A 14,828-nucleotide genomic window follows, 5' to 3' on the forward strand; every position below is an offset into this window, starting at 1 on the left:
ATTTGCATATTGGCAAATATTTGGGAACTTATGTGGACAAGGACCTAATTTTTGACCAACATGTGTCTATTGTAACAAAGTCATTCTGTATTGCACAGCTTATAAATGAAGGCATTGTGTCTGGATCTAAATATGTAATAGTCACCTTTACTCAGCCTTCATTAGGCTGATCATTAAATATAATGCTCCATTTGGCATCTATCTGTCCAGACATATGTAACAACTGGAACTCCCTCACAGATACCTTACAAAAAGGAAACGACGCCTAAACAACATGTCCTATGTGGACCGACGCAAAGCCCTGTCACTATACTTGGTACCCTACAGATTGCTAAGAGATGAACGGTGTCTGGCATACAAGACATCCTCTGACCCATTACTGATGGACTTACTACACATCAGCAATTTAAATGTCATCAGAAATAGTCAGTCTAGGAACCTAAGCTTTTTCTGCAACATCAACAGAATGGTTTCCAGGGACAGGTATATCTCGCAGAGCATACCACTGCTGTGGAACAGACTCCCCATCCACATAAAACAAAGTTCATCCCTGTCCATTTTCATTCTCAACTTAAATCTATGGATGGGAAACAGAATATTTACCCCAAGATTTCCCCCTGTACTACTAACAAACAGAGGCAGCTCCTAAATGCTTTATCCCATGCATAAGTCCCCTCAAATTATCTATGGTATGATCCAGTTTATTCTTATTAGGGGTAATACATAATTATTGACAATGGGATGGGTAAGGTCATTCTATAACCAGAAAGGTTATTTCAAGCACAAGGAAAATTAGCCAGGCTTAAAATGCCCTGCAAGGGCAGCTAGCCTAATGCTTACATGAATCTATGATGTGAAGGGATTCTTTGAAAGAGAGGAAAGGAATCCTACTGCCAGTTGTAACATCTTTGAATGACTCTCAATATCCAAGAGTCTTAGGTTATGCGGAGCCAAACAGGAAAGTGAAAACATAGACGGATAATTTTACAGGGCTGCCAAGAGATGGGGTGGTGGTCATGGGCTTCCTGTTAAATTTTGGAAAGGAAAGTTGAAAACACTGCCTCACCCCTGAAATAACTTTCCCTTTGATTCAACCTTTTAAGGACCTCAGCAGAAGGACCTACGAACACTAACTTATCCACGGAAACATTCAGATTCCAGCTTGACATCTCCTGGGAAATCCTGAGAAAGTAATCTGACAAATCTTATTGCAAACCCAGTGGCAGCTCCTCTGCATACAAGATTAGCATTGTCTTAACCACATTTTACAGACTGCTTGGTACCTTTAGGCACAAAAGATGGTATAATATTTAGAGATGCTTTACCCTCTGATGAAGAAAAAGCAGCAATTACTATTCTCATCTCATCAGAGGAAGGCAACAAAAAATTTATATAAGTGAGCCTAACAGTATAGTATTCTGAAAGTGAAGGGAATATAAACTTTCTTCCCAAACCAATCAAGGGCTTTTCCCATTTTGTCAGAAGGAATTTATTTGTCTGGGGTACCTTATACAGTATTTCTGATTTTAATGAAGCAGGCAACCGACTGTCAAACGACAAAAAACATCTAAAGCTAGTAACACAGGAGGAACAGGTGCATGACAAGAAAAAATGCACATGTAAAAACACAATACCTCTAAGATTGAAACAACATTCTAACTACAGTGAACACCACTGCACCACTAAATAATACAAACCAGCTTCATGTTAGTGCTAGAGCTTACCTTCTCTTGAACACCCCTACCTTTAACCTTCTCCTCAACAGTTATTATTCACCTTTACTCAAAAAAAATGGCATTTAGCAACACATCCTACTCTTTCCATACCTCTGATTGTAGACAGTGGCAGGGACAACTCTTTACTCTATTTGCAAAAGGTCATTTTCCAAAATTGCTTCACTTTTCAGGTATTCTATCCCTGAAGATATTAGATAGTTGGATAATCTGAACTACTCTTTCAAGGAATCAATGCAAAAAAAACCCTAACAAGAGCAAGTGTAGCTGTTTTGGGGACACTGGTTAATCACACAACAAAAACTACAGCGCTCTAATACTAAATATTTTACTCCATGCTAAAACTCAGTTGAAGATTAATGACTGCCTTTGCTTGTGATACTGTCATAGTTTGCTTTACATAGAATAGCTGTGTTACAAGTTTTTGTTCTGTATGGCTCTTTGTCTGTAATCTTATGATAATTCTTTCATTTTGTGTATCTGTCTACATGTACTGCACTTGCATGTCTGACATTTGTCATAGCTGAAAAGGGTCCCTGGACCAGACACTTACCTGGTTAACAAACATTAAATAAATAAGTAAACAAATAAATAATGAAATACCAGGAAGAACAGAAATTTAAATACTCTTATGTATGTTGATAGATACATATATGTATATTTTTATTTTTTATTTATTTTATTGTTTTCTTTGACATTTGTTTACCATGAAAGTCCAACTGGGTTATTGCCCAGTTTCAGAAGAGCCCCATGGAGAAAAGATCTAAACACTAAGCAATAATGATATCAGAGAAAATACACGAGTCAATATTACTGCTTGGGAATAAACAGTATAGTGTTTGGTATGTAAAGCAATTGAGCGATAAAAAATAATTCATTTTAAACACTGTCTAGGAATAAAGCATACAATATAATTCTCGAGTGCGCAATTATTTAAATACTGAAGAAACGTAATTTGTTATAAACAACATAAGAATTAATGTGAATGGAATTTTTACTTGTAAATCTAAGTTTGTGATTTATCTTGTTTTCTGTGTGGCCTGCAAGTCTTTTTTTATTGGCAGAACCACTAGAGAATTATATAAAAGAATTTATGAATATAAATATGCTATTTCTATAGAAGATGAAAAGAATGCCTTAGGCAGACATTATAAATATGGGTCATGTAAAAATGACTTTAAGTTCTTGGTGATTGATGCATTAAACAATATGGAATTTCTATTAAACCCTGAAGAGGAGTTGGGTTGGTTAGAGTATAGTTGGCAAGTGAGACTAAATGCTTGATACCCCCTAGTTTGAATAACCGTGAAGACTTTGTGATGTATTTGAAACATAAAGGGTTAAAACATTAATTGTCATGTGATTTTTAAACTATTTAAATACACTTATTACACTAATTACTTCAGTCTGAAGAAGTCTTGAAAGAGACGAAAGCGCTTACTGGAGTTATTTTATTAAAATGTTTTTTTTATTGTTTTTTTTTTTTTTCATTTTTCAGTTACTTTTGGATTAAACCTGTGTTCTGCTCACTGATTTATTTTGTTTATGAGCTACGATAATGTATAAAGTTAGATCTGATGGAGGAAAAACAACCACAGGAGAATAGGAAGTGAAGAGAGAGATTGAGAGAATATGGAAAGAGTGAAAAGAGAAATGAGTGGGGAAGAGGGAAGGAGGAATGAATAAATGACAGGAAGAGGGATTAGAGTGTAAAATTAGAATGGGGCGATAAATGGAGGGGAAGAGTGAGTGATAATGGGGGTAGAGTGTAGTTTGTATAAGGGAAGGGTGAGAACAGAGAAGGGTGAGTGAGAATGTGGCAGATGAAGTTAGGAGAAGTTGCTTTTTATTATAACAGTGCTTGTGTTAGTCTGGAGTAGAGCTAGAACAGAGACGTATAATAGACAGGAAAGTCTTTTAGAGTGGCTTTAAATGACTGGAGGAAAGCAGCTGGCCTAATAGACACTGGTACTGAGTTCCATGATTTACTGACAGAATAGAAGTATAACATGCATCCAGCAGACTTGGTCAGTTTATGCACACTAAAGTTTTGGTTGTTGGAATTATAGTGGTTGATTAGGGGCATAGTTGTGTGGAGCTGTATTTAGTGCAGGACAGGTGGAGGGGTAATGTATAATTTTGTAAGAGGAAAATAGCTGCATGTATGTTAAATGGTGGGGTAGCCCTAACCATTTGAGACCTTTTACTACCACACAATGATGGGTTCGATAAGGGCTATTTGCTGCTGCAAATTTAGTAACTTTATTATAACACTGTTCAAATTTTGATTTTATTGAAACCTGGAGGTTCATAGAGATGGGAGTGCCATACAGAAGTGAAAGAAGGAGGCAGGTAGAGGCTAATGTAAATTTAGGTAGTGAGGAAGTTTTTGACTCTGTACAGTATGTCTAGTTTTTTTTTTTTTTTTAGTGAAGTTTTGTATATGCATGTCAAATTTAAGATTGTCATCCACTATCCTTCTTAACAGTTTAATGTGAGAGGTGACAGGTGGCTTCAATAATAGTGTTATTTAGAGAGAGTATTTAGTTTTTTTCTTGACAGAGTTAATTGGGGAAGAAAAGTTCATAGTTTATTTTTTCTTTTTTTTTTTTTTTAGAGTTGAGTATGAATTGTGAGTTACGGAGCCAGGAGCTGTGAAAGCTTATTGAGTGATATGTAGGAATTGTGTTAGAATGTCAGAAGAAAATATGAGTATGGAGTCATCTGAATACTGTATTAGTGAAGCATGTTCTGTGGATGTATGGAGTGTATTGGTAAGAATATTAAAGACGAGGGGGCCCAGGATGAAGCCTCATGGAATGCCGGTGGTAACTGGGAGTGAGGGAGAGTACAGAGTGCCATTTTACTGACTGATATTTATTGCACAAGTAGCTTTTGAACCATTGAAGGGTAGATGGTCATAATCCTAGTGAGAACATCTAAAAGTAGGAGTTTGCTATGACAAATTATATCAATGATCTTGGATAGGTCTAGGAATAAGGAGGATATCAGTTTACCACTGTCCCTGACTTTGTTGACAGTATCTGTGAAAGATAGAAATGCAACACTAGTACTATGAGATGGATGGAAGCAGTATTGCATGGAGGTTAGGACTGTTTCCTCAATGAGATATTTTAGCACTTGCTTTTTTATACATTTGTCTAACATTTTGGGAGGGGTAGGATTGCTATGGGTCTAAAGTTTGTAATAGCTGCTGAAGTGCCACCTTTGTGGAGAGGGATGATGTGATATCTTTTCCAGGGGGAAGGGACATGGAATTCCTGAATGGATCTATTTATAAAGATGGAAACTGGATAGGCAATACTATTTGCTGCCAATTTAAGGGAGTCGCTTGGTAGTTATTAGCAGAGGTGGAACATATTTGGAGTTTGCTTAAGAGTCACTTCACATAGGCTGTAGGGACAAGTTTTAAGGTGAATGTGGAAGCACTGGTCTGTGGCTGTTGGACAGAAGTTGGAATGCAGGCAAGGGAATCTTTAGAAATGAAGGCTACATTGTCTATAAAAGTTTAACTGTATGGCAGTTTCAAGTGGTATATTATTTGGACAGGGTTTGGGATTGTACTTTGACAACATCATTGTGGGATCTTGGCTAATGATATGATGGTCAAACAGGAACTTAAGTGGATATGTTTCTGGGCACTGAACATGAAAGGTTTTCACATCTGGATCAAGATCCTAACTGTATGAACAACAGGAAAGAACTGTTGGCCTCATAGGCCGTCACACATACAAAGTCAGTACATGACATCATGGTATTTGCCTGCACTAAGCACAAGATCTTCTAAGAAAAATGCCAGCTTGTGATTTGTGGAGAAGATGAACCCAGTCATATAACTCATCAAGGTGGGCTGCTAATGTTAAATCCTCTCATTCTGAATAACCCTTATGAGTTCAGCTTTTATTTTTTCTTACCACATTTCCGGTCTCATGCAGGCTTCAAGACAGGTCAAACATTCTACCATCATAAAAAATACAAGTTTGCTTGCATGTGGGCACTTGCATAATAAATGTGCTTAAATGATGAAAGTTCAACACAGATATCACATGATGCTACTTGCATATTTTTAGACCAATAAGGAGCTAGACAAATATCTACCTCAAAAGTGAAAAATGTAGTGAATGTCAGATCTGTTGTTTTTTTTATTTTACTGTCTTTCCAACCTTTTTCTATTCATTTCCTCCTCCTTAATTTGTATATAAAGTAAAAAAAAAAATATCAAAACAAAATAATTTTAAAAAGGATTGTTTTGTAGCTATGATCTTCCAGTTTGCTTCTCCCTTTCCTTTTCATACTTACAGATCTGGGCTGGCCAGAAAATCGTCTGTTATAGTCATTGACATCTTGCAGTATCTGCTGAGCATTCTGCAAGTCATCCTGTTGTTGTAAATTGTCTTCGTGAAAAAGAGGAAAAATGAGCGTGACCTGAACACAAATGAGACCCACTTAGTGGATAGAACATATATTCTAACAGTTAACTGTAACACATCACAACAATGTTAAGCACATGCAAAATTGTATTTTAAATTTATAATCTAGACATTTTCAATGACATCCCAAAGATGCAGTGCACTGATTGATTATATTAACATGAATTTATCAGCCATGTTTCATTTCACAGCATTATAGATGGACAGTCACTAGGGATTTTACTTGTGTTAACTGATGAGGCTAAACTTTTGTACTGGTGCAATTTCTGCATCGCTCATCCCTTTTGCTTGAAATATACGCATAAATCAAAACCAGAAAGGACAATCTGCAAACTAAATTTTGCAAGAATCAGATGGATAATGTCAGGCATGTGTAACTTACACAACAAGGTGTGTCAAGCAGTTTCCAATGACTTACATGCCTAGATATTTGCTCTCCTGTATTTGAAAATATGCAAGTGCAACTAACAAAGGATTGAGTATTTGACCATGCAATAGAAAGTTCCTTTTGAAAACTGTTTTAAAATATTTGGGCAGTTCATATGTTACAGGTACTTAAATGAACTTTCAAAGGGGAAAGCTAAGTTTCAGTGGCATAAGTAACTATGAAGTGTCAGCTGGCATCCTGATACAGTAATTAAGACAGGAATGCCTTTTCAGTTGTTTTACCTTATTTAATTTATCTAAATATAACAAAATCATACAAATTGCCCCAAATCTCAGCACATCAGCAATTGGTGGTGGTAGAAGAGGTCACAGGGATTTATTTCACTGAAATTACAGCCATATGAGAAACTAACACATAACTTCTTACAGGATGGTTGGCTTTAAACTCATCACCAGCAGGGTTCCATGCTGGGTTTATACTCTTCTCCAGTAGCAATTAGTATCTTTTTTCTGGACGTTCCCAAAGGATGGAAGTACACCTGTGATGATGTACTCTAGAATGTCAGACACTTGATGCATAAGTGTTTTTTGGTCCCCAAACATGTTAGTTCACCCCCCCCATCCATTAGCAAGTACTATCCTGTAAAAGAGGAACACTAATGAAGCCTGGCATCCCCACTGCTAACAAGTGATCCACCAGTATATACTTTCCTAACTTACTGGGAACTCCAGCAGCTAAAGCCAGGAAAGACCACCCTTCCAGGTCTGAGGTGAAAGGAAAATATCCTTAACCTAAAGAGCAAGGACTTTTCCACAGACTAAAAATATATGACAAGAACCAGTATGTTTTATTTAACAGCTATAATCCCCCAAGTTCAACCCTACAGTTGGATTTCATCCCATTTAGTAAGACACACAGGTGGATAGAGCCAATGACTACACTAGGACTAGCTGTAAAGGCTGATTCCTGGGGAAAGGCTAACTAGAACATGCCTAAATCCCAAAGCCACTATCAGGCGTGTAACACCTGGGAAGGAGCACCACAGGCCAAAAGGGCCAGCCTAATCAAGTCTGATAAGGGCAGAATGTCCAAACATTGAAGACACAACAGATCTTTCCAAAAAGGATCAGACTTTACCAATGTTAGGGCTTGCAGGTAGAACTAACTAATACTGTAGAAAACACAACCAAAACATCCATGCCAAAAGAGCCAATCTAATCAAGTCTGCTAAGGGCAGATTGTCCAAGCATTGAAGGCACAACGGATATTCCCATAAAGGATCAGACTTTACCAAAGCTAGGGGTAGCAGGTAGAACTATCTAATACTGTAGAAAACACTACCAAAACATCCGCACCAAAAGGACTGAAATGCAACTGCAAGCCCTTTGTGCTCTAGAAACAAGAACATAAATCAAAGATCTAGCTAACCAACAACACAGCCGCCTTTGTGGACTCTCAGAAAAGGCTGTAGAGCTCAGTATGTGACCCCTCCTCCAACACAAGGAAATTAGGACATGAAAGGTACATTTCAAGAAAGAAAAAATCTCCTTCTCAGGAGAAGAGGGTGAAAAAAGGGGAAACCAAACCCTTAAAGGAGCACAGCAGACCTGGAATGTCTGAATCCCTAGAAAGGCAACTAAAGTAGGAAGGGGAAATTATCTCAGAGATTACCCATACTCCACCAAGTAAAAAGGCCCAAAACAGTATGGCAAGCTTGCCAAAGATGAAGTTCAAACCTTCTGAAATGGAAGGATCACTACAAGGATTCAAAAAGAAGCCATCCCAATGCAGAAGTTGCTTGACTAACTAGAGCTGGGCTTCAGTCCAGCCCTCTTAAGCCAAGAACAGGACAATACTCAGGAATGCAAAGTTTGGACTGAAACCAAACATGCCTCCTGAATCATCAGGACAAACACAGAATATGGCAATACATGGTACCAATCCATCAACATGGAGATCAATATTCTCTTGGAACTCAATAAGTCTTTGCAGTAGCTCATGACATCTCTCCTAAGACCAGCCATGAGGCTAGTGAGGTCTGGAAAATAATACCTTGACCAGGCATTAAAAAGGCATCAGCTGGCTCACTAAAAAACAGGGACATCCCTGACTACACAAAGGGAAGGGTCCACAAGTACCTAAGGACTAGAACCCAAATGTACACCCTTCTCACTTAGTAGACTATGGCAGGTGAGAAAGATAATCAAATTCTACCCTGAATTCTATAATAAAATGTGGAATAAGTTAGAAAGAAGAAAGCCCACCAACCCAGCAGGGGGAACATGAAACCACAATCCATCAGAAGGAGGAGATGATGCTAGGCCATATTATCCAAAAAAGTAGAAAGTTTGCCCTTGAGATTACCCCATACCAGAGTCCCGACCACTGGTATCATCTCCTCAAAAAGATAATGGAGTGATGGCTCTCAGTGAATGCCACCAGAATCTTACTCAAAAGAAAGAGAAATCTTCTGGGAGCCAAGCTCAGCAGCACCCAGAGCTCCATCCAAACAGCAGCTCTCAGCAACTGAAAACAGTGACATTCCCCCTTGCTCCAGTAGTAAGTAATAATTCAGACCATGTGATGAACCAATAGAGGGGGATGCCTCAACAACCTTGCTTACCTGGCCATAAAGGCCAAGCACCCAATCCTAATTTTCAAGGAACCTTAAGGGAACACTAGATGACATACCCTCCTCACATGGAGTTGTCCATTGACAGTGATAGAAAGATGGTGAAAGGCAAGACCTACCCAGGATTTAATAGGAATGCCAACAAACTATAATCCCAAATTTGAAACCCTTGAGGGGGTCTGAAATCTGTACAGGCCTCATCCTACAATCTTAAAAATCACAGCAAACCTTGCATGCAGATATACCACAGCACCAAAAATGGACAATAATTCAAGCCAACAGATACAATCCAGTTCAAACCAGGGCTTGATCTGCACTGACACCTAAACTTCCAGATATTGGTAACTCAGGCCCTGTGTGACAGCAGGTGAAATGAACATGGGAAACAAACATTTGAAGCCAAAGAAAGATGGCTTCAAGTGGAAACATGAAGGTCCACAGTAATCACAACCATCCAAATGGACCACATCTGAGAGAAAACGGGGAATTCCCTAATGGGAAACGTTCCAAGGAACTCAAGGCAGGATAAGATGCCAAAAGTTACATTTGAGGCTTCCAAAATTGCTGCATACTAATCAACACCTTAATTTCAACACTCCAAGTGTAAAAAAAAGAAAGTGAGAAATAAGATACTGTGATACTATCTGCCTGAATAAAATTCAGTTACTGGCTAGTAATATCATGCATAGATGCCAGCCAATAAGACATTTAGAGAACCTGAAAGTAAATCAACCCAAAAAAGTGAAGAGAAAGCAATGTCTTGGATGAATCTTGTAGCTGTTCAGCAAAAAGCAGTTTAAACTTTAGCTTTGGTATAAAAGATGGCTTCCAGTAATTTAGAGGAAAAATAAATCAAATGTACTCAGGTGATTAAAATAAATGAAACACTGAAGGAGTATATCAACTCAAATAACAAAAGGCTGGAATAATAGAATAAAATTTAACTAGTCATTCAGACAACCGGCTAAAACTGCAAAAATGAGGGGTTGAAATGAAGAAAAGGCTGGCTAAGTATGAGACTTCTTAGTAAGATCCATTTCAAACAATGGAAGAGTTAGAAGACACAGTGAGCAGAGAAAACTGAGATTTTCTGCTGTTCCAGAGAAACTGGAAGGTACCTTCTGTAAAGATTTTATGAAAACACAAATAAGCAAGTGGACTGGTATTCTTCAGCAGAATTTGTCAATTAAAAGGGCACAATGAGTGTATGCTCCAAACCTGGCCAAGAGAAAGCAGTCATGACCTATATTAGTAAAGATGCAATTATACAAACAAAAAGAGTTGATCCTGACAAAACTGTGGCAGAAGGGAAAAGTATTAAAAACTGGAGAAAGTAGTGTGTTGTGGAAATGACCGTTAACTTTACACCAGGCAAAAGAGAAGCAAATTTATCCCAGCCATCGGGAAATGCTGAGAAGCAGGTATGAGATTCAATTTGCTATATCCAACTATCTTCAGAATATTTTTCCTGGAGAATTAAATATATATTTTAATGCAGAAGAAACTAAGGAGGAAATAAAAAAAGTTTATCCAATAAAAAGTGAGGCTATAAACAAAAGAGGACGCTGTTTCACATTATTCTGACATTACAGCTCACTGAGAGACTGTCAGTGAAACCTTTTCCAGTGTTCAAAAGGAAAATGCTTGGAAGACAGGAAAAAGCAGAGGAGTTGACTGGAAGAATTAGGAATATCTTGGACGTGTGCCACAATCTTACGTTGCAAAAAGGAGATGAACATAAACAGGAAGAAGATTAGAGAATAAATGAGAAACTATAAAGCATCAATCAGACTTGTGAACTATGACTTTGCAAGAAAAAGTGGTTGAAAAAGACTGGACTTTTGTTCACTTTGTTACACTTGTAGGTGGACTGTAAAGTATATAACCCATTTTATGTCATTAATGTTTAGAAGAACACTAAGAGATAAAAAAATAACTAAGTAAAACAATGTTTTCTCTTATTAGCATTTGTATAAAAGATATGATATAAACTGCATGTTATATATAGTAAAGCAATTTTATAGCATGTAGTTAGGGGTATTTTAAATGTGGAGACTCTTTTCAGTGACTGATGTATGTTTTAGAGATATTAAAGTAAACAAGCACTTTTTTGGTTGCAAGAAATATAGGCTTTACAGTTTAACAAGAGAAGAAAGGCTGGGCAAAACCAAGTTCATTGTTCATATGCTGTAATATTGGGCTGTTGGGGTGGGGAGTTAATGTGCACTTATTATACTATATTATATGTAGAATTAAGATACTTTATCTTATTTTTACAAGCGTGAATGAGTAGATTAATGCTCTTGGCTTAAGCTATAAATAACTGTTTTCTTTAAGCAAGTAGGCTTGAAAAATAAGACAACATGATGAAAGCCAAGAAGAATGCTAAGATTCTTACTTCTGTAAAGACACTACCTTGTTTTTTTTCTAATACCAAATGTTCAGTCTGAGTTAAGAAGTCTGCAGCTAACATAGGTGTCCATTCTGTTCTAAATGAAATTTTCAGAGATTCATTACTGACAACTTTTACATGGAGACAAGCAGTCTGCAGGTGCAAGCAATTAATCTTGAGCATTCTAAGCATTCTTTGCTAAGGGAAATGTAAGATTTTAAGTTACAACAGCAAGCAGTTCAATGAAAAAATAACATTTGAAATTATGAGAAGTGAATAAGAGATAGATACCTCTCTAGCAGTCCTATTACTTTAATATATTTAATAAAACAGTGTACACTTTAGTTTTATTTGAAGATAACTAATGCAATTTTCTTAAGGCAAAAAGTTAAAGTCTTCTGAAAGCATACAAGCTACTTTTCACATCTGGGAAGGGAATAGAAATAATAAAAGAACAGACAGCAATCAATGTAAGTGAGAACATGGGTTGTAGTATGAGCTTTAGCTTAGGTACCTTAATTTTAGGTTAGGTAATGGCTATGACTGCAGCTTTCAATTTGAGGCAATTGTTTCTTTTTGGAGGGTTAAACTTCATTATTTGAAGATGTATGTAGTTTTGTGTGTTTGCTCTAAGTTAATAGGGGGATGGAGTATTCTGAAAATGTATTTCGTTTTTTGTTTGAAGCTTTTCAAATAAAACAAAAAGCCTTGAAAGTGTGACATAGGTTCAAATGAAGATTACAAGAAACAACCATATAAAAGATCAGCCTGCCAAACATTAGTGCGTGCATGTAACACAAAAGTTGTAAATACCCATTCAAAAAACTGCCATGTATAACAGGTGGGAAAAATAACTTTTTATCATAATGGCTACATTATCTGTATTGTAATTGGAATTACAGATATAGACAAAAATAAAGAGTATTGAATTATATTAAGAAATGCAGACTGCATATAGCAATGCTGCAGGAGACGCATCTGGAAAGAAATGAGCATGTAAATTAGACAAAGAAAGGATTTCAGGAAGGGTGTTTAGCAGAATACCAATATTACTAATTACTAGAGGGGCTAAAATAGTGATAGAAGAGGAAAACAAAAGACAATTATTGTAGATTTATGGTAATAAGGGGCTATTTGCAATGGAGGAGAATTACTCTGGAATGTATTTATATTCCACCTAAAACTGCTATTATGGAGCTTAAGAAAATTTTGTAATCAGCTTTCAGCAGGGAATATTTACTTGCATCCAAGCTATATCAAGTTCTAGTCCCCAAATATACCAGGAGGACCTACAAGGGAAAGTATAACAAAAGAGGGTAGATGTCTGAAGAAATTTATGAAAATATTTGGTATGGAAGATGTGAATTCAGCAGTAGGAACTTGGGCAGAATTTACATATTATTCCCCAAGTTACAATTTCTGGGACAGACTACAGAAATTATACTTCAAAGGAAAATGTGCATTTAACTAAAAGCTTCAATACACATCTGATAGCTATCATGGATCATGCACTGATAAAAACTAAGACAAAAATCTACAGTAATGAAGTCAAAGTGATGCCCTGGTGCCTTCCCACCTAGCTGTTAAAAGAGGGGTATTTAAGGAATGGGTAGTGGAAATTATTCGAAAGTTATTAGTGAAGATAGAAATTTCTTTAGACATGATAGCTAGTGAGTAGGATAAAATGAAAATTAAGTTTTAAAATTAGGTAGAAATAAAACAGAAAGATATGGCTAGGAACTAATAGGAATTACTTAGAGGGGCTGACAAAGTTTGAAATGTTATTATTGCAAAGTAAGGGAAATCTCACAGAAGAAGAAGGGGTGCAAATGCAGACAGCAAAAGAGAAAATAAGGGAGCATCTGGATAATATGCATGAGTTTAGAGATACTGCTATTAGGCAACTATTTCTGGTAATAACTCCATAGCTCAAAAACTTTTAGTACAATAACTTATGCAACAGAAAGTAGAAAGGGTTGTTGCCAGACTTAAGGAGCCTATAATAAGAAAAATAAGCAGAGATCCTAAAGAGGCATTATAGATATTTTGGAAATTTTACAAAAAATTGTATTAAGCAGAGAAATGTGGAAATCAAGAAGCAGCACAAATGGAAACATTTATGGGATTATTATGCCAAGGTTAGAGGTAGATGAGTCTCAACAACTAACCACTATGATAGGAGGACAGGACATAAAAATGGTGATGTATAATGAATCTTCAGGAAATTCTCAAGGAATAGAAGGCATTCCTATGGAAGTTTGGAAATTAGGAGGGAAGAAAGTGATAAAGATCTGGAAGATTTTGTTTAAAAGCATTTTAAAAGGAGAAGAAGCACCAACATCTTAGAAGAAAAGCTGTGGTGGCTGTATTATCTAAGGGCTGTGAAGACTCATCAGAACCAGCTTCTTACAGACCTATTTCAATTTTAAACAATGATTATAAAGCGTTTAAGTCCTTACTAGCCAAAAGAATAGCATAGGTGTTGCCAAAAAAGTGATACATATGGATCAATGTGGTTTTGTGTAGGGGTAGCAAACATTTGACATCATTACTAGAACAATGACGATCCACAAGGAAGCAAAATGTAAGAAAATAGTGCTGTTGTTGGTGGGTCTTGATACAGAGAAAGCATTTGACAGAGTAAGCTGGGACTTTATGAGCAGGGAAATGGAAGCATTTGCGTTCCCTGGAACAATATTAAGGATAATTAAGAGGATATATGAAGGCTCAGTAGTAAGGATTAAAGTGGGAGGGTTCCTAACCAGGCATGGGTGTACTCCCCCCCTTTGTTATTTGCTTTATATTTAGAGCCATTGGCAAAGTAAGGGACTCAGAAATGCAAGGATATAATTGGTATGGTAATCAAGAAAAGTTTATTTGCAGATGATATTATTTTCTATCTGACAGATCCAAAAAAGGTCATATCAGTGTTATGGATCATTTTGAGTCAAGTCTTTTTGGGATATAAAATAAAAGAAGATAAAACAAAGGCTATAGCTGTAAATTATGTACCCACACACTAATTGGTTCAGCAATACCTACATTTATGGGGACATGATAAGATGAAATATTTAGGAATATGGATTAAAAAGGCTTCTGTTATGACAGCTAAGGGTATGTGGAAAGAGACTAAGAATATAATACAAAAACTAACAAACTGGAAGCTCTTGTTTATGGATATGGATAGTAAGATACAAACAATGAAGATGTTTTTAACCCTTTTAGTTTTATA

The 14,828-nt window shown here is 36.7% G+C and overlaps 1 protein-coding gene across 5 annotated transcripts in view; it reads right to left on the reverse strand.

Moving 5' to 3' along the window:
* Positions 1–14,828, reverse strand: part of RNF170 (ring finger protein 170) — a 747,148-nt gene that overhangs the window by 63,844 nt on the left and 668,476 nt on the right. For all 5 annotated transcript variants that reach the window (XM_044060906.1, XM_044060905.1, XM_044060909.1 and 2 more), the window contains one exon: positions 6,054–6,179. In XM_044060906.1, coding sequence (XP_043916841.1) covers positions 6,054–6,179 — 126 coding nt within the window. The remainder of the gene's footprint in view (positions 1–6,053; positions 6,180–14,828) is intronic.

The sequence above is a fragment of the Protopterus annectens genome, chromosome 2.part0, assembly GCF_019279795.1.
Source record: "Protopterus annectens isolate FY-2018-M chromosome 2.part0, PAN1.0, whole genome shotgun sequence".
NCBI classification, from domain to species: domain Eukaryota; kingdom Metazoa; phylum Chordata; order Ceratodontiformes; family Protopteridae; genus Protopterus; species Protopterus annectens.